The sequence below is a fragment of the Vombatus ursinus genome, unplaced genomic scaffold (assembly GCF_900497805.2).
Source record: "Vombatus ursinus unplaced genomic scaffold, bare-nosed wombat genome assembly UNPS02010193.1, whole genome shotgun sequence".
Lineage (NCBI taxonomy): Eukaryota > Metazoa > Chordata > Mammalia > Diprotodontia > Vombatidae > Vombatus > Vombatus ursinus.
This window is the reverse complement of record NW_020949971.1, coordinates 128,877-150,139: the sequence shown is the minus strand read 5'-3', so window position 1 is coordinate 150,139 and position 21,263 is coordinate 128,877. Positions and strand designations below refer to the sequence as shown.

General features: G+C 49.0%; 1 protein-coding gene and 1 long non-coding RNA gene across 2 annotated transcripts in view; both read right to left on the bottom strand.

Annotated features, from left to right (window-relative positions):
• Window positions 1–3,569: 3,569 nt before the first annotated feature.
• On the bottom strand, window positions 3,570–13,966 carry LOC114036946. Its single transcript, XR_003568389.1, has 4 exons — window positions 11,922–13,966; window positions 11,054–11,167; window positions 9,083–9,394; window positions 3,570–3,999 (listed from the first exon to the last, which is right to left on the bottom strand). It is a non-coding gene; the product is annotated as an uncharacterized LOC114036946 (long non-coding RNA).
• A 1,980-nt stretch (window positions 13,967–15,946) lies between these two features.
• PRAG1 (PEAK1 related, kinase-activating pseudokinase 1) overlaps window positions 15,947–21,263 on the bottom strand; it is a 43,753-nt gene continuing 38,436 nt past the window's right edge. Inside the window, exon 6 of the mRNA XM_027853693.1 lies at window positions 15,947–17,435. Coding sequence (XP_027709494.1) covers window positions 16,473–17,435 — 963 coding nt within the window. The 3' untranslated portion in view covers window positions 15,947–16,472. The remainder of the gene's footprint in view (window positions 17,436–21,263) is intronic.

Here is a 21,263-nt window from a genome sequence, read left to right as displayed (position 1 = left end):
TTTCCCCAATCTTAAAATGGAGATTATGACAACACCTCCCTCTTGGCAGAGTTGTGAAGATCAAAGAAGGTAATGTTTGTAAAGAACCAGGCATGAAGTAGTTGCTTCATACAGGCTTGTTTCCTTCCCTTCCCCTTGTTACAACGGAGGAAACTGAGGCTCAGGGGATGGGAGCAGCCCAGCAAGGACCTGGACTCACTGCTGCACAGTGGGAGGGCTGCGGTTACTGGCTCCTTTCTGGAGGACCGGCCACACCCCCTGCCCTTCCCTAGGACCCGGGTCCCGCCTCCCGCTGGGTCTCCTGTTGACCTGGGGGCCCCTTGAGGCAGAGACCCCGCTTTTTTTGCTTTTCTTTGCACCCCCAGGGCTGAGTACATTGAGGGTGGCGCTAAGCCGAGGCGCAGATCCAGACCGACTGACTGTCAAGGTGGGGGCGGCGGGCCTGGGTAAGGTCACATGACTGCAAGGCCAAGCGCCCAGAAGGCTCGCTTCGGGACACGTGATCCCCTCCTCATTCATAATTATACCCGGCAGGGTGGCGTGACTGACAGGAGTAGCAGCCAATCAGAGTTCGGTCAGGAAAAGGTGGGGCGGCAACCCTCACCCCCACGCACACCCTCCCGCGTTCGCCTAGCTCCTCTTTTGTTACGGGAAGCGGCACCTAGCCAATCAGAAGTCCCGGCCCGGATCATGCGATCTCTTCCGTCATCGAGAAGGACGTTGAGCCAACGAGCATTTGGATAGCCATCACGTGGTCTCTCAAACTCCCAATCCGGGGAAGGGACAGGCGGAGGGCGGGGCGAATCAACATTCTCTTAAGGGGGAGGTATGGAGCGGAACGGGCTCAGCGCATGGGCACGGGCACGAGCACGGGCACGGGCTCAGGTATGGGCGCGCGCCCGCTAGCGGGGACTCCTGGTTCCCTCCCCCTCCCCCGGTGGAAGAACGCGCTCTGTTCCGGCCCCGCCCGCTAGAGAGGGGGGCTGCGCGCGCACCAGGGGACTGTGATGGTGGAGGGAAGGCACTGCAGACATCACGCAGGCGCAGTTACCCTCCTAGTCTCTTCCCCGCCCCGCCGCCTTTGTGAAGTCGCGTGCCCTGTGGGGGCGGAATCGAGCGTCCCGTGGCGCCTGCGCATCCCCATTTCACAGGGAAGCAAACTGAGGCAGCTCGGGCTCTTGTGGCCGAGTACCAGAGGATCTGAACCCAGGGCTTCCTGACGGTTGTGATGGAGCCAGTGATGATGAAGATGATTGAAATATAATGATAAAAGTGCAAACAACTTTGATGTTTTCCCTGATGAAAAATGCTGTCTGCGTCCAGAGAAAGAACTGATGGGCTCTGAACGGAAACTCGCAGTTTCTCACTCTATCTTTTTGGTGTTTTTTCCCCTTTGAGGCTTCCACAGCGTGACTATATGAGAACCTGGGCTGCTCATTGCACCGTCCGACCCACGTCACGTGGCTCACTAGATGAAGGGAGGCTAGGAGAGGACGGGCCCCAGATGCTTTTAAACCGAATGTTAAAGTGGCCCGCACGTGTGCCTGGGGGAAATAAAAGTAATGAGTGAATTGCCTTGATTAGGTGAAGCATCTGCCCTCCCAAGGGGGGCCGCTGGACTGGCCTGGGTCACCACTCCTGTCCCACCCAGTCTGCCGTCAGGCCCCCTGAGAGCCGGTGTAGGGGTCTCGAGAACAGACAGATTCCCTCATTCCCTGGGCCGCTCATCATTTCACAGGGGAGGCTGACAGAACGGTGGAGGGCCCAGAGATCTGGCCTGGAGAGGGCTAGCTGAAGGACGTGGAGGGGGGCAGCCTGGAGCAGCGAAGGCTTCGTAGCTCAGACCAGATCAGTAAATGTGGATTCCGGGCCTCCTTGGGCATAGATACGGAGAGAGAGGAGTGGATGGCCTCACAGAGCTGACTTTTGGCTGGGGATGTACCTCCTAAGATAGTAAGAGGAGGGAAGAACAGGAGCCCCCCAGGATGAAAAGGTCAAGCTTTAGCTGGGAGCACTTCAAGCAGCCTTACTGGAGACTCAAGGAGATGAAGGATGTTCGTTCTGGTCATGGGGTATAGCTTGTGGCAGGATATGGAGGCAGGGGCAGGAATGTCAGACTGGGGGAAGGGCTAGCAGGCCAGTTTGAGTGGAAAGCAGTTAGCCCCAGGGGAATAATTTGAAAATTTGGGGCTAGATTGACTGTAAATTTAAGGCTGTAGAGTGTGTACTTTACCCAAGAGGCAATATGCAGCTCTTGAAGGTTTTTTCAGGAGGTCAGTGATATACTCAGATCTGTGTCTTAGAAATATTAATTGGACAACTGTGTGAAGGTTGGGTTGGAGATGGAGTAAACCAGAAGCAGGGAGGTTTGTAATAGTCCCAGCAAGAAGATGAGGCGCCAGTTGTGTGGGTGGAGAGGAAGGGGTTCCTGATGTTCTGATGGTAGAATTGGCAGGGCTGGCAATGGATGGAATATGGTGGGAGGGTTCAAGAGGCGGACGAGGTTGTGACTCGGGGTCTGGAACGACCCCGGCTGACCTGGAGCCCTCTGTAGACAAGGCACCATTTCATGTTCCCAAGATGCTTTTGAGGGAAAGAATCTTCCCTAAGTCTGACCCAGCTGACTGCCTCTCTGGGTCAATGGCACCCTCCGCAGGAATCAGGAATAGATTTTATTTTAACATTTACTTTCATAAGATTTTTGAGTTCTAAATTTTCTCCCCTTCCCTCCCCTCCCCCCTCCCAAGATGGCATGCAATTCGATATAAACTATACATATATAGTCATATTAAACATTTTCACATTAGTCCTGTTGTGAAGAAGAATTAGAACCAACGGGAGAAACCACGAGAGGGAAAAAACAACAGAAAGAGAGCAAATAGTCTGCTTCCATCTACATTCAGACTCCGTAGTTCTTTTTCTGGATATGGACAGCATTTTCCATTGTGAGTCTTTTGGTGTTGTCTTAGATTCTTGCACTGCTGAGAAGAGCTAAGTGCATCAAAGTCAGTCATCACACAGTGTGGCTGTTACTGTGTACAATGTTCTCCTGGTTCTGCTTATTTCACTCAGCATCAGTTCATGCAAGTCTTTCCAGGTTTTTCTGAATTCTGCCTGCTCATCATTTCTTTTCTTTTTCTTCTTCTTCTTCTTCTTTTTTTTTTTTTTTTTGACTAGGCAGTGGGATTAAGTGACTTGTCTAGGGTTACACAGCTAGTAAGTGTCAAGCATCTGAGGCCGCATTTGAACTCGGGTCCTCCTGACTCCAAGACCAGAGCTCTATCCACTGCACCACCTAGCTACCCCCTGCTTATCATTTCTTATAGCACAATAGTATTCTATCACATTCATATACCACAACTTGTTCAGCCATTCCCCAGTTGATGGACATCCTCTCAATTTCCAGTTCTTTGCCACCACACAAAGAGCTGCTATAAATATTTTTGTATATTTGGGTCCTTTTCCCATTTTTATGATCTCTTTGAGATACAGCCTTAGAAGTGATATTGCTGGGTCAAAGGGCATGCACAGTTTTATAGCCCTTTAGGCACAGCTCCAAACTGCTCTCCAGAATGGTTAGATCAGTTCACAACTCCATCAACAACGCATGCCCATATTTCTGAGGAAGGTACCAGGTTAGCCATCTTTCACTTCTACTCCTGGTTTGGATTCGGACTTTCTGGCCTTTCCCAGTGCAGGCCCACCCCCATATGAGTGAAAGCTCCTTGTGGGCAGGAATGGTTTTTCCTTTGGCTACCCCCCAGTGCCTAGTACAGCAGCCAGCATGTGGAAAGTGCTTAACAAGTGCTTGTTGGCTTGGCTTGACTTGACTGCCTGGTAAGTGACTCTCCCCAGGTTCCAAAGCCAGAATGTGTCAGAGACAGATCTGAACCCAGATTTTAACCAAGACTGAGGTCAGCTCCCTATTGATCATGACACACTACCCTAGTACCATTTGGGAGGCGTGGAGTTACCTCCTGTTGCCACCAGGTGGCGCTCCTGCATAGAGAAGGAAAAATCCTGGTTACTGAGTGTTGTGGGTGAGCCCTGCAATTCCTGGGTCAGCTAGCTCATGACCTTGGGGCCCATCCTAATTAGTGGCAGAGTAAATTGTAAGAGGGGCAAGGGGGTGAACTGCTTGTGATTTTAAGGCTGTTTTTTCCTTGCCAGGGAAAGCAGAGGAAATGTTGCAGGGAGGGCCAAAATAGGGGCTGCCATCCATTCTCCTTTATGTTAGTATTAAGGGTGCTGAAGGTGGAGTCTGACGACCTGAGTTCAAATCCCACTTTGTGATCTTGGGCAAGTCACTTCAATCTCTCTGGGCCTTAGTTTTCCTTTGTGCATGGCAGACCCTGCTCCCAAGGGATTTATATTCTTCTGGGCTTATACAACATATTGACAGAAACATAAAGATAATATAAGATTCTGACTCTTTTTTGTGTGAAAGGGGAAGAAAAGAGGTGGGGATGGTGGATTAAAGGCAGCACCCCAGCTGAACTCTCCAAACATTCCCCTCCAAACAACTTTGAAATAATGCCTCAAATCAAGTTTTGGAGGGGCAGAGACAACAAAAGGTCAGGATGAGAAATTTTTCCAGCCTGAGACAACTTAGGAAGTCCAGAGGAGAGGTCTGTGGCACCGGGCCAGAGGTCTGTCCAGAGCACACTCCCACTGGCTGCAGCAGCCACCCCAGCAGCAGCTTTGGCAGTTCTGAGCCCCGAGGCAATAAGGGGTGGTGTCAGACAGCTGGTCAGAAAGAGATTACAGGGGACCCTTCACCGGCACTAGGTGCAGCTCGTGCTAATTGGCAAATATTGCTCATATGTAGATCTGGGTCACAGTTCTAGGGTGGAGGGGGCACTTGTGGTCAGTCACAAGGGAGCAGAGCTCCAGGTCACAGGTCCAAGGGCAAGAGGAATGGTAGTGCTTGTGGCAGCAGGGGAGCAGGAGGCCTTCCTGGGCAAAGCCCAGAGTACAGACCCAGAGAGCAATGACCACACCTCTCCAGGGATCATACCACCTAGGAAGCTCCTAAACTTGCAGACTCCCAGCATGGAAGAGCCTGAAGCTTGGGACAGTGCTTTCCCACCCCCAGGTGAACAGAACCCAACTTTAACATAAAGTTCAAAATCAAGAAATAGACTGGAAAAATGATCAAAGAACAAAAAAATAACTTGACTATAAAAAACTACTAAGGTGACAGGGAAGACCAAGACATAAACTCAGAAGAAGAAAACGATGTGAAAACAGCTATAAGCAAAGCCTCAAAGAAAAATGCGAATTGGGCCCAAGTCCAACAAGAATTCCTGGAAGAGTTAAAGAAAGACGAGAGTGGTAGAGGAAAAATTGGGGGGAGGGGATGAGAGCAATGTAAGAAAATTGTGAAAAGAAAATTACAGCCTGGCAAAAATTTGAAAAGCACAAAAATACTGAAGAAAATAACACTTTACAAAATAGTATTGGCTAATGGTAAAAGAAGTACAAAAATTCACTGAAGAAAAGAACTCCTTAAAAAGCAGATTAGGGAAAATTGGAACAGTAATGCATTGTTGGTGGAGTCGTGAAATGATCCAACCATTTTGGAGAGCAATTTGGAACCATGCCCAAAGGGCTATAAAAATACGTATACCGTTTGACCTAGTAATAGCACTTCTAGGATTTTATCCCAAAGACATCATACAAATGGGAAAAGGACTCACATGTACAAAAAGTATTTAGAGCAGCTCTTTTTGTGATGGCAAAGAATTGGAAATTGAGGGGATGCCCATCAATTGGGAAATGGCTGAACAAGTTGTGGTATATGAATGTAATGGAATACTATTGTGCTAGAAGAAATGATGAGCAGGCAGACTTCAGAAAAACCTGGAAAGACTTATATGGACTGATGCTGAGTGAAATGGGCAGAACCAGGAGAATGTTGTACACAGTAACAGCCACATTGTGTGATGACTAATGTTGATAGACTTAACTCTTCTCAGTAATGCAAGGATCTAAGACATCTCCAAAGGTCTCATGATGGAAAATGCTCTCCACATCCAAAGAAAGAACGATGGAGTTTGAATGAAGATTGAAGCATACTATTTGCTATCTTTTTTTCTTCTGTTTTGTTTTGTTTCCTCTTTCTGGTGGTTCCTCCTATTGGTTCTAATTCTTCCTTACAACATGACTAATGTTGAAAATATGTTTAATAGGAATATATGTGTATAGCCTATATTAGATTGTGCACCATCTTTGGGAGGGAGGGGGAGAAAAATTTAAGACTCAAAAGCTTATGGAAGTAATTGTTGATAAATCAAAATAAACAGATTAGGCCAAATGGAAAAAGAGATACAAAAGCTCACTGAGGAAAATCAATTCTTAAAAATTAGAATTAGGCAAGTGGAAGTAATTACTTTATGACATAACAAGAAACAATAATACAAAGTCCAAAGAATGAAAAAATAGAAGAAAATGTGAAATATCTCATCAGAAAAACAATTGACCTGTGAAATATTTCAAGGAGAGACAACTTAAGAATCATCAAACTACCTGAATGGCTTACCTATAAGCCATGATAAAAGAAGAGCCTAGACATCATATTTCAAGAAATTAGAAAGGAAAGCTGCCTCAATATCTTAGATCCAGAGGGTAAAATAGAAGTTGAAAGAATCCACTATTCACTTCTTGAAAGAGATCCCAAAATGGAAACTCCCAAGAATACTACAGCCAAATTCCAGAGCTCTGAGGTCAAGGAGACTATATTGCAAGTAACCAAAAAGGAACAATTCAAACATCATGGAGCTGCAGCCAGGATCGCGCAAGATTTAGCAGTGCACACAGTGTGAAAGGAGTGGAGGGCTTGGAAGATGACATTCTGGAAGACAAAGCAGTGAGGATTACATGCTTAATGAAAAGACCAGAGCTGAATAGAAAATGTGACATTCAAACACAACCCTAGAGAGAAACGTGAAAAGGTAACTGTGAAAGAGCAATCACAAAGGATTTGATAAAGTTAAATGGTTTGCATTCCTATATGGGAAAATGACATGTGTAATTCCCAAGAACTTTGTTATTTTTAACACAGTTAGTAGGAGTTAACACAGACGTAGTCCACAAGAGACAACAGGCATGAATAAGTCAATTATGTTGGAATTATCTCCCTTCCCCAAAACATTAAGGGGTGAGAAAGAGTAATGCACTGGGGAAAGGGGGAAGGGAGAGACAGAAAAAGTTTTCTCACAAAAAGAGACATTCAAGGAAGAGCTTGGTTACAGCAGAGGATAAAATTGGTGCAGGAGGCAGGACAATGCTTGAACCTCACTCTCATCAGAATTGGTTCAAAGAGGGAAGAATATACATTTACACATTCAATTGGGTATAGAAATGTATTTGACTCAATAGGGAAAATAAGAAGGGAAGGGGATAAGGGATTTGGGAGGAGGATGATAAAAGGGAGGATAGATTAAGGGAGTTGGTGGTTAGAAGCAACACAGACTTTTGAGGAGGGACAGAATAAAAAGAGAGAGAGAAGGAAAAACATGAGAAAATATGGTGGAGGGAAATACACATTAGAAATCATAACTGTGAGTGTAAATAGGATGAGCTCAGCCATAAAATAGAAGCAGATAGCAGAATGGATTAGGAACCAGAATCCAACAATATGTTCTTTGTAAGAGCCACAAATGAACAGAAAGACACACACAGAATTAAAATAAAGGGCTGGAGCAGAATCTGATATGTTTCAGCTGAAATAAAAAAGGCAGGGGTAGCAATAATGATATCAGACAAAGCAAAAAAAAAACCTAATTAAAAGGGATAATCAGGGAAACAACATTATGCTAAAAGGTATCATAGACAGTGAAGTAGTATAAAAAATGTTTATAGCCAGTTTCTCTGATAAAGTCTTCAATTCTCAAATACATAGAGAACTGAGTCAAATTTATAAAAATAATAGCCATTCCCCGATTGATAAATGATCAAATGATATGAACATGCAGCTTTCAGAAGAAGAAACCAAAATTATCTATAGTCATGTGAAAAAAATGCTCTTAATAATTACTCAAAGAAATGCAAATTAAAACACCTCTGAGGTACCAAATCACACGTATCAGAAATGACAAATGTTAGAAGGGTTGAGGGAAAATAGATACACTAATAAACTGTTGGTGGAGTTATGAAGTAGTCCAATCATTCTGTAGAACAATTTGGAACTATGCCCAAAGGGCTATAAAACTGTGCATACCTTTTGACTCAGCAACACCACTACTAGATCTGTACCCCAAAGAGATCAAAGGAAAAGGAAAAGGAGCTATACACACAAGAAATATTAATAGCAACTGTTTTTTTTTTTTTCTGTGGTGGCAAAGAATTGGAAATTGAGGGGATGCTTATTGACTGGGGAATGGCTGAACAAGTTGTGGCATATGATTGTGATGAAATACTACTGTGTTATAAGAAATGATGAGGGGGATGGTTTCAGAAAAAAAAAAAACAACATGGCAAGTTCTACATGAACTGATGCAAAGTGAAGTAAGAAGAACCAGGACATCATTGTGTACAGTAACAGCAATATTGTTTGATGACCAACAGTGAAAGGTTTGTCTACTCTGATCAGTACAAGATGATTCCAAAGGACTCATGATAAAAAAAAAATGCTATCTACTTGCAGAGAGAGAACTGATGAACTCTGTGCAAATGGAAGTAGAACTTTCTTGCTTTTTTAGGCAATGTGGCAAATATGGAAATCTATTTGACATGATTTCACGTATACAATGGGTATCATTCGGCTTGCTTTCTCCGTGGGGGTGGGAAGTTGTGGGAGGGAGGGAGAGAATTTGGTTAAAATAAATAATCAATTTTTAAAAAGAAAGGGGAAGAAAATGAACTTTTCAGCGAAGGGAAAGGATTAAATCAACCTGTGAAGGATATAAAGTACTGCCCCTATTTACGTAAATGGTTTGATTATGAAAAGAAACTTTTGCCTTTTCCCCAAGATGGCACCAAAAGCGAAGAAGGAAGCGGTTAACCCTCCCAAGACAGGGGCCAAGTCCAAGCCATTGAAGGGTGTCTGTAGCCACAAAAAGAAGATCGGAACATCCCCCACCTTCCAAGATACCAAGACTTTGACGGCAGCCCAAAACCTGAGTCAGTTTCCCTTGACCGCTGAGTCTGCTATGAAGAAGATCGAGGACAACAACATGCTTGTCTTCATTGTAGACGTCGAGGCCGACAAGCCTTAGATCAAGCAGGCGATGAAGAAGCTGTACGGCGTTTATGACATCGAGGTGGCCAGGCCGACACTCGGATCCCGCCTGATGGAGAGAAGCCTGTGTCCGACTTGTTCGAGACTATGATGCTTTAGATGTTGCCAACAAAATTAGAATCATCTAAACTGTGTGTAGCTATCCCACTCCACCTACAATAAAGTTTTCCAGTAAAAAGAAAAAAAAAAGAAGCATTTGTGTGTGAAAAACTGTTAGAATTCATGCGTAAAGAAGTTTTCTGTTAAATGTGAGACCCAGGCTAGTAGGAGGACCGTGCAGAGAACTGAGAGCACCTTCCTGAGGACAGAGAAGTGCCTGAAGGCTGAAAGCTATGGAACCATAGCTCATTTGCATATAACTTTTTAGAGCTTAAGAAGTTAAACCTCTTCTTCCTTTTTCTTCAAAAAAGAATCATTGTTCTAAGAGAGGCTTTCTGTGAAGGAGAGTAGAGGAACATAGGGGGAAACTTTGGTAATGTAGAAACTAAAGATATCAATAATTTACAAAATGTTATTTGTCAGATTGTAAGCTCTGTGAGGGCAGGGCCTCTTTGCCTTTCTCTGGATCTGCAGTTCACAGGCACACAATAGACCGTCAATAAATGTTTATTGACTTGATTAAAAACTCTTTCAAAAGGTGAATGGTATATTATTGTGGTTGACTGATTCTATATAAATGGAAAGAACACTAGAGGGGGCTAAGGAATTAGTGGTTAGTGTGAGGTGTGTACTTTCCCCCAAGTTGGGGGTGCTTCACCCCAAGCACCCTGACAGAGTTTGAGCTAACACAGGGTGGTCCTTCTCTGGGGAGGGCACATAGGAGAGTGAGTCAGCCCAGAGAGGCTAGCCTAGGCCCCTGGGAGTGGTTACAATGTGGTAGACACATCACGCCACCATAAGATACAGGCATCTGTGATAGATACAATGTGACTTCCCAAGAGCTGGGTGGTGGGGGCATGCGTGAAAATATCTCTTGAAAGAGACAGTGCTTGAATTGAGCCTTGAAAAGAGGTAGAGGGTTGTGGTATATGACTGTGATAGGATAAAACTGTGCAGTAAAAAATGACAAGGGACTTGTAGGCATTAATGCAAAGTGAGGTGAGCAGAATCAGAACAATCCACATAGTAACAGTGTTATTGTAATGACGATCAACTTCGAAAGACTTGGTAACTCCAACCAACCCAGTGATCCACCACAATTCCATAGGACTCATTATGAAAAATACTCTCACCCTCCAGAGAGAGAACGGATGGCTTCTGAGTGCAGATTGAAGCCATTTTTTTACTTCATTTTTTTTGCTCCCCCTCCCCACTACCCATGACTAATGTGGAAGTGTTTTGGATGACTGTACATGTATAATAGGTTTCATTTCCTGCTTTCTCAATGGGTAGGGGAGGGGATAGAGGGAGAGAATGTGGAACTGAAAACAAAATTTTTTAAAGAATTTTAAAAAAGTAAAAGAGGTAGGGGCTCCAAAAGGCAGATGTGAGGAGAGACAGCACACTTGGTACAGAGGCAGGATGTATCTGGAACAAGTCGGGCCAGAGTGGCAGGAGTGTAGAAGGTGTGATTGGGAGTTAGGTTTGGAAAGATGGGCTGGAATACCAGATGGGACAGGGCTCTAAACACCATATAGACGCATTCAAATTTGTATTTAAGAGGGAGATACAGGCTTCTACAGTCAGTCTTGCCCTTTACTGAGGGTCTAAAGTAGCTTGAATCTTTGGGCCAATACCACTCAACCAGTCTATCAATCAAGAAGAACCTTTTAAGCACGTGGAGAGAAAAAGTGTGGCTGAAGAAACTTGTACCTGTCACGCTGATGTTTCTTTGTTCCTTTGGCTGATTCGAGGTGTGGAATCCAGTTGGGGGAGTCTGCAGGATTGCTGCTGAACCTCAATCAACCTTTGCCCAAGCACATAGTCCTAGGAAGAGGCCAGGAACTGGGCTGAGCAGGTGGAGGGACAATGCCCAGATCTCCTGCTCTGACTTTTCCTCACCCTCTCATTATCTACATAGCGGAATGGAAGAGCCTTAGGATTCAATGACTGGAGGAATGCCCACTCCCAGAGCTATGTGGCTGTTACCAGAATAACTAGTACATGTCTTATGATTTAGCCGTCAGCGATGGATTGGGATGTATGGGGAACAAGCACCATGACATGTCCAGTGGAGGACATTGTCCTTAGGACTTCCTTGCTTCTCCTTACCCAAGAACCAAGAAGGCTTTTTGCCCAGCCCAGGACAATGGGATTTCTATCTTTCCTCTCACAGCTGGGTAAAGCCCCAGGGCTGCCAGCCACCAATGGGGCCTTTCACACACAGATCCATGGCCCACCTGCTGCTATGGAAGGTCGTGGTCGGGAGCACAAGTGCTGGGGTGCCTTCTGAGAGGTCCAGCGGGGCTCCCAGGAGCCTTGTGCCTCAGCTGCCCTCCTGCCTCAGACCCCTGGGAGGCAGCAGCCCACCAGCTGAGCTTCTGCTCTCGGGTCTGCTCCTATAGTTTGGCATTAGTATTGACCTTGGACTTTTTAATTCTTGAGTTAGGGAGTGCAATTTTAGGGTCATATCCTCTTTGTCTCTTCCCCTTCCCCCCTCTGTGAGCTGGGTCCTCCTGATGTGGACCCTTCCTCCCCCAGAGGCATCCCGTGGGTGTGAGGCCTTCCCAGGGGACTTTACCATCAGACTCAGGGATTCCTGTCAACCTGACGTTCGATGAGTCCTTCCTCTGCTAGTCATGCTTCCTTTTGAAGCTACATCTTCTAAAGCTTTGGGGTTGTGTAATTTTCTATGGGTAATATACTTATACTCAGCATGTCTTTCCACTGACCTCATGACGCCTCATTGGTAGCACTGCCCTGCCCCCCAGAGTCCCACTTGGCTACCTTGCCTGGAGATGGGGCCAGTGGAGCTGCTTTGAGATGAGTTGGATGCTTCCCAAGACAACAGGGGCCCCAACCAATGACACATGGGCCCTCCACAGTTCTGGTTACCTGTGACTGCTTGGATGGCGGCTCCATATGGCTTCTATCCTTTGGGACGTGGAGGGGCGTTTTGGCAGATCCTGGGGCAATAAAGTTCTCTGGAGTTCGTCAGTAGTTTATACGAGTCTTTAGGGACCACAGCCTGAGTCAGCTGACCTGCCTGTGACAATTTGGGCTTGTCTGATGAGCCTGGCCTTCGAGGGGCTCTTAGGGTACTTTCTGACCTCTTGCCCCATGTCTTAGCACATAAGATCTGGGGAAAGGGATATAGTAGACAACACTTTCTTTGTTCTTGACACGGTTCTGGGAGCCTGCGCCCTGGGGAGATGCCTGCAAAAGGCCCCCTGCTTGGGAGCATGCTGGATTGTCTACGTGTGCACTGGAGGAAAAGGATGGGGTGGGACGGGGGGAGAAGGGCAGCGGGCCAGTATTGTAGGACAAAAGTCATTGTGGCTGTGCTGGAAACAAGCCCACAACTGGCTCTTATGGGGAGGGGGAGATTCCAGACACCCTTCTGTCCCCAGTGACTGATCCCACCCCCCTGGGTCAGGCCATGAGGCTTGACATGGATCTCTAAAGTCCTTATGAGGCTCTGATTCTGCTGGGCTGAGTGGCAGCCCATTGGGCCCCGGAGTGGCCACCCAGGCTCAAAGCCCAACGGGTCTAAGTCTGATTAGAGTGAGGGCCCCACGTTCAGATGAGCCACTCCAGAGAGGAAGGAATGAAGCCTTCTTATCCAGGCTGGGGCAAGTGGGAAAGGCTCCCAGAGGCTTCTGGGAACTACTCAAGGAAACCCATGTCAACAGGACCCCCATGATTTCAGGTGCTTAGGGCTGGGGGCAGATGATTTCAGAGGTTCATAAGTGCATCCACCCCCTCACTGTACAGAGGAAGTTAGTGGTCAGAGGTGACTCGCTCAAGGTCACTCAGCTCTCCAATGTCTGAGGCCAGACTTGAGTGCAGGTCTTCTGGTTCTGAGGCAAGATCTCTACTCGCTAAAGCACTCTGCCTCACAAGTAGAATCAAATGAAGTAAAAACAGCATTCTAAAAAACTCCAAAGAACCATAGTGTCTCCAACTTTTCCTCTGACCCAAACCACCCTGGTGGCACAGGAGCAGCCTAGAAGCTTCTGGATACCAGGTCACGGGGCAGCCTGGCTCCTTTCTTTAGGCACCTGGTTGCCAAGGTGCTGACAGCCTCCACAGCCCTGACCCAGGAATATTAAACATCCCTTCCCAAAGACCGCCAGGCAGACACACAGAGCAGATGTTGGACTGGGCTGGCGTGTCTCCTGGAGACAATGGCACCTGGCAAGGGGTGCCTGCCCAAGCCTGGCACTGCTGGGTTGCCTGGACAGCCCTGCTCACAAGCCTGTGTTTTCTCTAGAGGCAGAGAATGAGCCTCAGCACTGGCAGCTACCTCAGCAGCCATTAAGCCAGGCCCAAACTGGGGCAGGAAGCCCCTGGAGTGAAGCATTGACTTCCTCGGGGGTGGAAGCCAGCCCTCTTTTGCTCTGATTATTACCAAGTGTTTCCCGACCCAGCAGAAACCTGCCCTGGAATCTCCAAGGGGCCCGCATGAGAACAAACTATGGCTTCCAGAGGTGCCTAGAGCACAGAGATTAAATGACATGCCCAGGGCCTAGTGAGTTCGTGTTAGAGGCAGGAATTGAAGGCAGGTCTTTATGCCTACGTGTAAGTGTATGGGCTGGGAAGAGGGAGGGAGGGAGAGACAGACAGACAGACAGAGAAGAGGAGACAGAGCCAGAGAGACATACCCAGAGAAAGAGAGAGAGAAGGGGGAAGAGAGAAAAGGGGAGAGAAGGGGAGAGACAGACAGACAGAGAAGGGGAGACAGAGCCAGAGAGACATACACAGAGAGAGAGAAGGGGGGAGAGAGAAAAGGGGAGAGAAGTGGAGAGACAGACAGACAGAGAAGGGGAGATAAAGCCAGGGAGACATACACAGAGACAGAGAGAGACAGAGAGGGAGAGAGGAGCAAAGAGATGATTTCGAGGAAGCAGCTGTGTCCTAGTCAAGATCTGTGTGGATTGGGGTTTTAGAAAGAACATGGCATGTGTACGCAGTGGGGAAGGAGTTAAGGGGAGAAGTGTTTTCCCCACCCTCACCCCCACCCTCAAGTCTCTAATTTGCCCACACTCTGGTCCATGCTTACTGATCCGTGAACATTTTCATTCTCCAATAGAAGGCAATCTCCTTGAGGGCACAGATTTTTCTTTGTAAACCTAGCATCTGGCACACAGTAGGTGCTTAATGAATGGGTATTAGCTGATTCAATAGCTGATGCAGCAGGATGACAATGTGGGAGGCTGGATGAAAAGCCCGGGGGAGGGGCATTTCCCCCTCTGATGGTGGGGAAGGTCTCGGAGGGTTTAAGGCCGGGTAGATGAGGGGCCTGGGGATGGAGACCCCCATCTTCTCTGGGAGGGAGCAGCTGGCCATCACAGGTGGGGCATAGAATGGGGACCTGACAAAAGGCTAGGGTTAGAGAAGCTGCTGTGCGGAATGTGGTAGGGAGTTAATCAGTCACTTCCACAGCTCTTGCCACAGGTAAGGCCCAGCCCGAATTGGGAGTGGCTCCAGTCACCCCAGAACATTGGGCTGCTTCTGGAGGTAGCAAGCTTTCCAGGCTTGGGGGTATCCAAGTAGAAGCTCGGGATCCTATGAGGACTTACTCTGATTCTGTGGTTCTATCTGCTGCTTCAGGACTGGATTGTAAATAAAACTGGGTGAGTCAAAATGCACAGAATCAGGTGACTGGCTGTTGCCAACCGCTCTGCTGAGTCTGGAACCAGAAGGATGAGGAAGGCCCCGTCTCGTGCCTTGAGCCCTTCCTGAGTCTGCCTGCCCATTTCTCAGAACAGGACACGGGTCCAGAGAGGGAGGACTTAGCACGGCAGGATGGCAGGGTGGGGAAGGTGACCATCCAGTCCAAGGTTGTGGGATCCAATCCTTTCATTGTGGAAATGAGGAAACACAGGTGACCCACCCGTGAGCACAGACTGAGAGAGTCAGAGCTGGGAAGACCACCTCATCCAAGCCCATATCCATTTTTTAGATGAGGAAACCGAGGCACAGAGAGGTCTCACACACACACACACACACACACACACACACACACAGGCTGCTGAGCCAGGATTCAGACCCATGGTTTCTTAAAGCATGTCTGATGTCTTCTGTCCCACAGCTGCCCCTTATGTGGAACAGAAGTAGGCAGAGTGACCTGGAGCTCCCGGAAGGTTTAGGGGCCCAGGTGCTCCTTAGAGCAGAGCTTGCTGGGACCCCGCCCTCTCCCCCTGCCTGACATTCAGTGTGGTGCAGTGCATTTGAAGTGGAAGGATTTGGGTTTGAACCCCAGCTTTGCTCCTTATCACCTGGGTGACCTGCGTAAGTCCTGGAAGCTCCCTGGGCCTCAGTCTCCTTATCTGTACAATGAGGGTTTTGATGACTCCAGAGGACCCACAAAAAAGCCCAAAGTCAATACCCCCCACCCTCACCCTGTCAGAGGACTATGGGTGATGAGCTAAGGATGCAGAGGCAGCCCCGCATTCTGGACCCAGCCAATCCTGTGCCTGGCTCAGCCTGACAGTGCAGTCGTCCCTACAGTCTGGCCTCTTTTCTCTTTTTTCTTTTTCTCTCTCTTTTTTTTTAATGGGGGAGGGGCAGTGGGGAAAATAAAGGCTCATTAATTTTAAAAGGTAGAATGAAATCAAAGTTCCATTTAAAAAACCAAACAAACAAAACACTCAAGCTGGGCTAGGTCACACAGAGGTCCCTTCTGCTCTGGAGGTCTGGGAGGAGCCTAGGTTGGGGGCTACAGCTTTGTTTTCCCCACCCTCACCCCCACCCTCAAGTCTCTAATTTGCCCATGACAGACAGAAGGATGGTGTGCAGCCAGTCCAAAACCGGCCACTGGCTTGGTTTGCTGTGGCACGATGAGATGGGGTCTGCAGCCCCAAGAGTGGACCATGGTGCTCCCACCTCCTGACTCTGTGAGTGTGTGTGTGGAGAGGGGGGAGGGGCACACTCTGGGGGCCCCGTGCATGTGTCTGTGAGTATGAGTGAGTGAGTGTGCACGCGCGTATGTGTGTATGCCTGGGCATCCGTGTGTGTGTGTCCCTACTCCAGGCACTACCCTGGCTCCATGAGTGTGCCCAGGCATACGTGTCTCTCGGTTTGTCTGTCTGGGTGTCCCCGACTCCACGTGCCTGCCCGGTCAGGGCGCTCACAGTGGCTGCAGCAGCTTCAGGGTCTGCAGCAGGGCCGTGGACTCCGCAGAGGCCAGGTACTGGCAGCAGAGCCAGTCCTCCAGCTCCACGGCGGCCTGGTCATCCAGCGCCTTCTCAGCCAGCTTCATCATGAGCAGGGCACGTTTCATGTGCAGCCAGTTCTGCAGCGGGCCCTGCAGCAGCTCACGCCGTGGTCCCCACAGCAGGCACTGCAGGGCCCGCTTGGCCTCCGTGACGTGCAGCCGCTTCATGGGGTCAGCCTCCAGCAGCCGGTGGGCCAGCCGCTGCAGTCCGGCAGAGTAGAGGGACAGGGTGGGCACGGGGGGCAGGTCATCGGCCCTGTAGTCCTGCTGCTGGAGCTGCGCCCGCTCCTCGAAAGGGTTGGGCCGGTGCAGCAGCTCGTAGATGAGGATACCCGTCTGGAACTCATCGACCTTCTTGTACTGGGCGGCCACCAGGATCTCGGGCGCCAGGCGCGCCTGGGTCCTCCTCTGCTGCTCATCGGCCCCGCTGCCCCCACCGACCCGCGCCTGCTGCTTGGCTTGGAGGAAGTTGCTGATGATGAGACGGGGCAGTGGCTGGTCCCCCAGGGAAGCACCTGGGCAGGGCGCCAGCAGCAGGTTCTCCAGGCACAGAGCCCGGTGCGTGATGCCATGCTCCTTGAGGCTCTCCAGGCCCTGGCACAGCTGCAGCAGCAGCAGGCAAACCCGCCGCTCGTAGGCCTCGGGCTCGGCCCAGTGGCGGGAGGCCGCGTCCCGCACAAAGTCCGCGGCCGTCTGGTGGGGCACCTCCCTCGTGATCACCACCACGCAATCCTGATCCTGGGGCTCCTCGGGAGACATGAGCATGCTGGAGGGCACCGAGGCGATGAAGTGGCCACAGTCCTGCTGAAGGTTGAAGTGAATGGGCACCGACAGGTCGCAGTAAGACGTCCCCTTGGACACAGGCATTTTACAGATCTATAGGAAGAAGAGAGAGGAGTCAGGGCAGAGGGTTATAGCAGAAAGGGTGGGAGCCCAGGGCGAGCCTGGCTGCCAGGTCTCACGTCACCTGGGGTAAGCCGCTGTAGCTCTCTGGCACCCAGATTCCTCCTCTGAAAGATCACAGGGTTGGCCTGGCCGAGCTCTGAGGGCCTTCCCAGCTCTCCCACAACACAAGGTCAGCCAGGCCTTCTCCCAGGACAAAAGTCTTCCTCCACCAGCCTCGGTTTGCCCATCTGTAAAGGAGGTGGCCAGTCTGATGGTCTCTTGGGGTCCTAAGATCCTCCCTCCACAAAGCAGGTTGTGCAGAGGTCCTGGGGTCAAAATGACTGAGATTCGTGGCCAAGAGGACCTCTAGCCACTGCCTTGGCTCCCCTCCAGCCATCCCCCATGCTCGCTCTCGACAGTAGGGCCCAGAGGCTGGCCCCTGAGCACCTGGGGCGAGGGGTCCATCAACTAGGGTCAAGCACTTGCTGCCCATTTGGAGACCCTGTGGTCCCTGCAGCCTCAGAGCAGACAGCGGCAGGGCCACACTTCCCCAAAGTGAGTCTCAGGCTACTCCTGTAAAGCTCTATGCACCCTGTGAGACTTTCTGACCAGAACCATTCGGTGGCTCCTGATCTCCTCCAGGGTAAAGTACAGACTTCTTGTTCTGGCATTCAAGGCCCCTGACTACAATCTGGCTCTAGTCTTTCCAGACTAATTTCATGCTACTTCTTGTACTCTGGGGTCCACTCCAGCTAGGTCTCAATGAGTGAAAATGATGGACCCCTTGACATGGCTACATGTATTCAATTTCCTATTATTTGGGGTGGGGGTGGCAGAATCCACACTTGTTGGGACCTGGATGTGCCAGACAGTCCTTGATTTTTCCTGATCTTTCCTGCCTCTGTTCACTTGCATAGCATCTGTTAAAATCCTTCTCTAAGAAGGCAAAAGAAAGCCAGGCATAAGCCACTATGTGTGACAACAGGCCAAGGGGTGGTGGGGCCCCCGACGGCAGGGTGCAAGATGGAGGGTGGTCTGGTGTGTGCACTCACTGACCGCCCCCAACAGTCCAGCACCCTCCACAGAGGCTGCCGGCTCACTTCTTTATTGGTTCCCATCTGGTGCTCTAAGGCTACTGAGAAGTATGTTCTCATAGTTCCTCACGTGTTCATAGAAATACACAGCTCTCAAAATTAATCGATTTGAGAACTGGAGAATGTGGAGAGACCTCTTTTCCCGTGAGCTTATCTTGTCGATTCACAAGCAGATCGGCTGTATCATTTGCCCTGCTGTTGTTCAGCTGTGTCTGACTCCCTGTGACCCCGTGGACCAAAGCTTGGCGCTCTCTCTCAGACTTGGAGGCCCTGCCACTAACGCACAGTATATTTCTTCCTTCTACACAGGAAGTTGTAGCTGGAGGCCTTCTCCCATGAAGCCTAGATTAGGAATGAGGAGAGAAGGGAGGCTTCTGGAAGAGAGAGTGGCCTGTGATGGAAGCTGTGGGAGTCGGAGAAATTCTAGCCTTGCCACTCACTGTGTGTCCCTGGTCAAGCTGCACCAACTCTCTGAGCTCAAGTTCTTCTGTAAAATGCGAATAATAACAGTAATAACAGCTGTATTACACAGCTCTATGGAGAATTAGGGAGCTCGGCTAAAACCTCCCAGAGGGGTTGCTTGCTACCAGGCTTAAATGAGATCATGAATGTTAAGTGCTTTGCAAACATTCAAGCATTATGCAAATGTTAATACAGAGACTGTCTTCTCCAGCTTACTGATCCTGGCCAGAGCCAAGATTTCCCTAAATGCACTTGGGTCCCCTTGGGAAGCACCCAGGGTTTTAGCTGTGCCCATGTTTATACCTCCTTAACTCACCAAGAACAGAACCCTGGAAATGGATCAGCAACGACCACCTTGGGCTATTCCCTGCCAGCTCCCAGGCAGGGTTGTCCTTTTCTCTCTCTTGGGGACTGCTGGGCTGATGATAGCAGCTGAGGCTCTTCCCAGTTTGGAAGCTGGCACTGACTCTTGGACAGAAGCTGGCCTTGAGGGGCTGCTCTGTTCTCAGAGCAGGATGCCTAGGTTTTCTGTCACCTAAGCCAACAGTAAGTATGTCAGTGACTCCCAGTTCAGGCTTTCTGACACACTAACCAGGCTGTCTCTCATTTCTGCAAAGCTATCATGAGTGTCTCAAAAAGAAAATCACAGGGGACTAAGTAGAGAGAAACTTCTGGGGAGACTGAGAAGTTGGAAGAGCCTCACTTCTCAGCATCCCCCTCAAAAACGCAACAGAAACATCCACGAGAAGCCAAACTACTAGAAAGGACGAGAGCTGGAAGACTAGAGATTGCAACTTTCTAGATTCTAGAGTTTGCCTCCTCTCACCTTCTCATTTTAAAGATGGGGAATCCAAGGCCCAGGGCGGCTAACAGCTGTCTGCCCAGAGTCACAGATAGCCCCTTGGAAGCTAAAGTCTGCATTCTTTCTATTACAACACATTGCTTTGAAAATGCTTTTTAAGAAACAGGCAAAAGAGTTCTGACACAATGGGAAAAATATGGCTGTGAAGGAGCCGAGGAGAAAATAGCAAAAGAAAACCAAACAAAATCAACAGAAACACCAGAAGTGAGAGACCAGGATGTTCTGCCAACAAAAAAATAGGGAGTCTGTGTGACCCTGGGCAAGTCACTTAACCCCGATTGCCTTGCCAAAAACAAACAAACAAAAAAATAGGGAGCCAACCCACGGAAGGAGTGAAAGGGAGAAATGGAACCTGCCCGAATGTCCCAAGTGCGTCCCAAAGAAGGAATGGAGCACGACGAAGAGTCAAACGCCAGTGAGAAAAAGCGTTGGAATAGTGAGAAGGATGGACTCGATGACGACCAGGACTCTTTCCCAGACAGAACGGCTGAAACAAGAGCTGGAAGATGGTGCCCTGGGCGGGAAAACACTTGGCGTGGATGCAGACAAAAAATGACCCGTCCGGAAGGGAGAACCAGCAGGGATATGGACGGATGAATTTGAGGCCTTGCCCCAAGCCACACACAAGCGGGTCATGATTCTAGTTCAGGAAATCGCATAAGAAACATTCCCAGAGAAAGTGAGAAAGCTCTGAAGTCAGAGAAGTGGGATGAGGGGGCTAGAGAGGGCGCTGACCCTCCCTTCCCCGGACAGAAGAAAAACAAATCAAGGCATTTAAAGGGGAAAAGCACCAAAGAGAATGCAGGGGATCCAGGAAGGAGGCAGGCAGGTGGGAGCAGGCTGAAATTGCACCACTGAAGGGGAAACCCAAGGTCTGCTCTGAGCATTCCCTGCAAATCCTCTTTCTGTTCCACTCCAGATGTGGAAAATCCATTTGTATCGGGTGTTTGTCAGGCTCAGAATACAGTGGTTTTTTTAACCCGAGAGGTCAGGGCCTCCTCATAATGCTTACCTTTCTCCCTTCCTCCCTCCCGCACATACCTCCCTTAGAAATCACATGGCAGTAAAAACTGTCACCCACATAGAGGGACCAAAGCCTTGGACTTCAATGGTGCCTAACGCATGGGTAGTGAGCCAAAGAACACACCAAGATAAACAATACAAAATCATCTATTTAAAAAAAAAAGAGAGAGAGATGCTATAAGTGCCTGAGGGCAGGGGCTGTTGTTCATAGACTAGCACTAAGCACAAGGCTTAGCACACAGCAGACACTTAATAAATGCTTCTTGATGGGTGAGAAATGCAGGAAGAGACACACATCTCTGGACATGGCCACTGAGGGGTCGACGTGCGTGTCTGCTGGGAGGCCGCCCTCCCTCCCTTCTCTTTTTTTGCTCAATA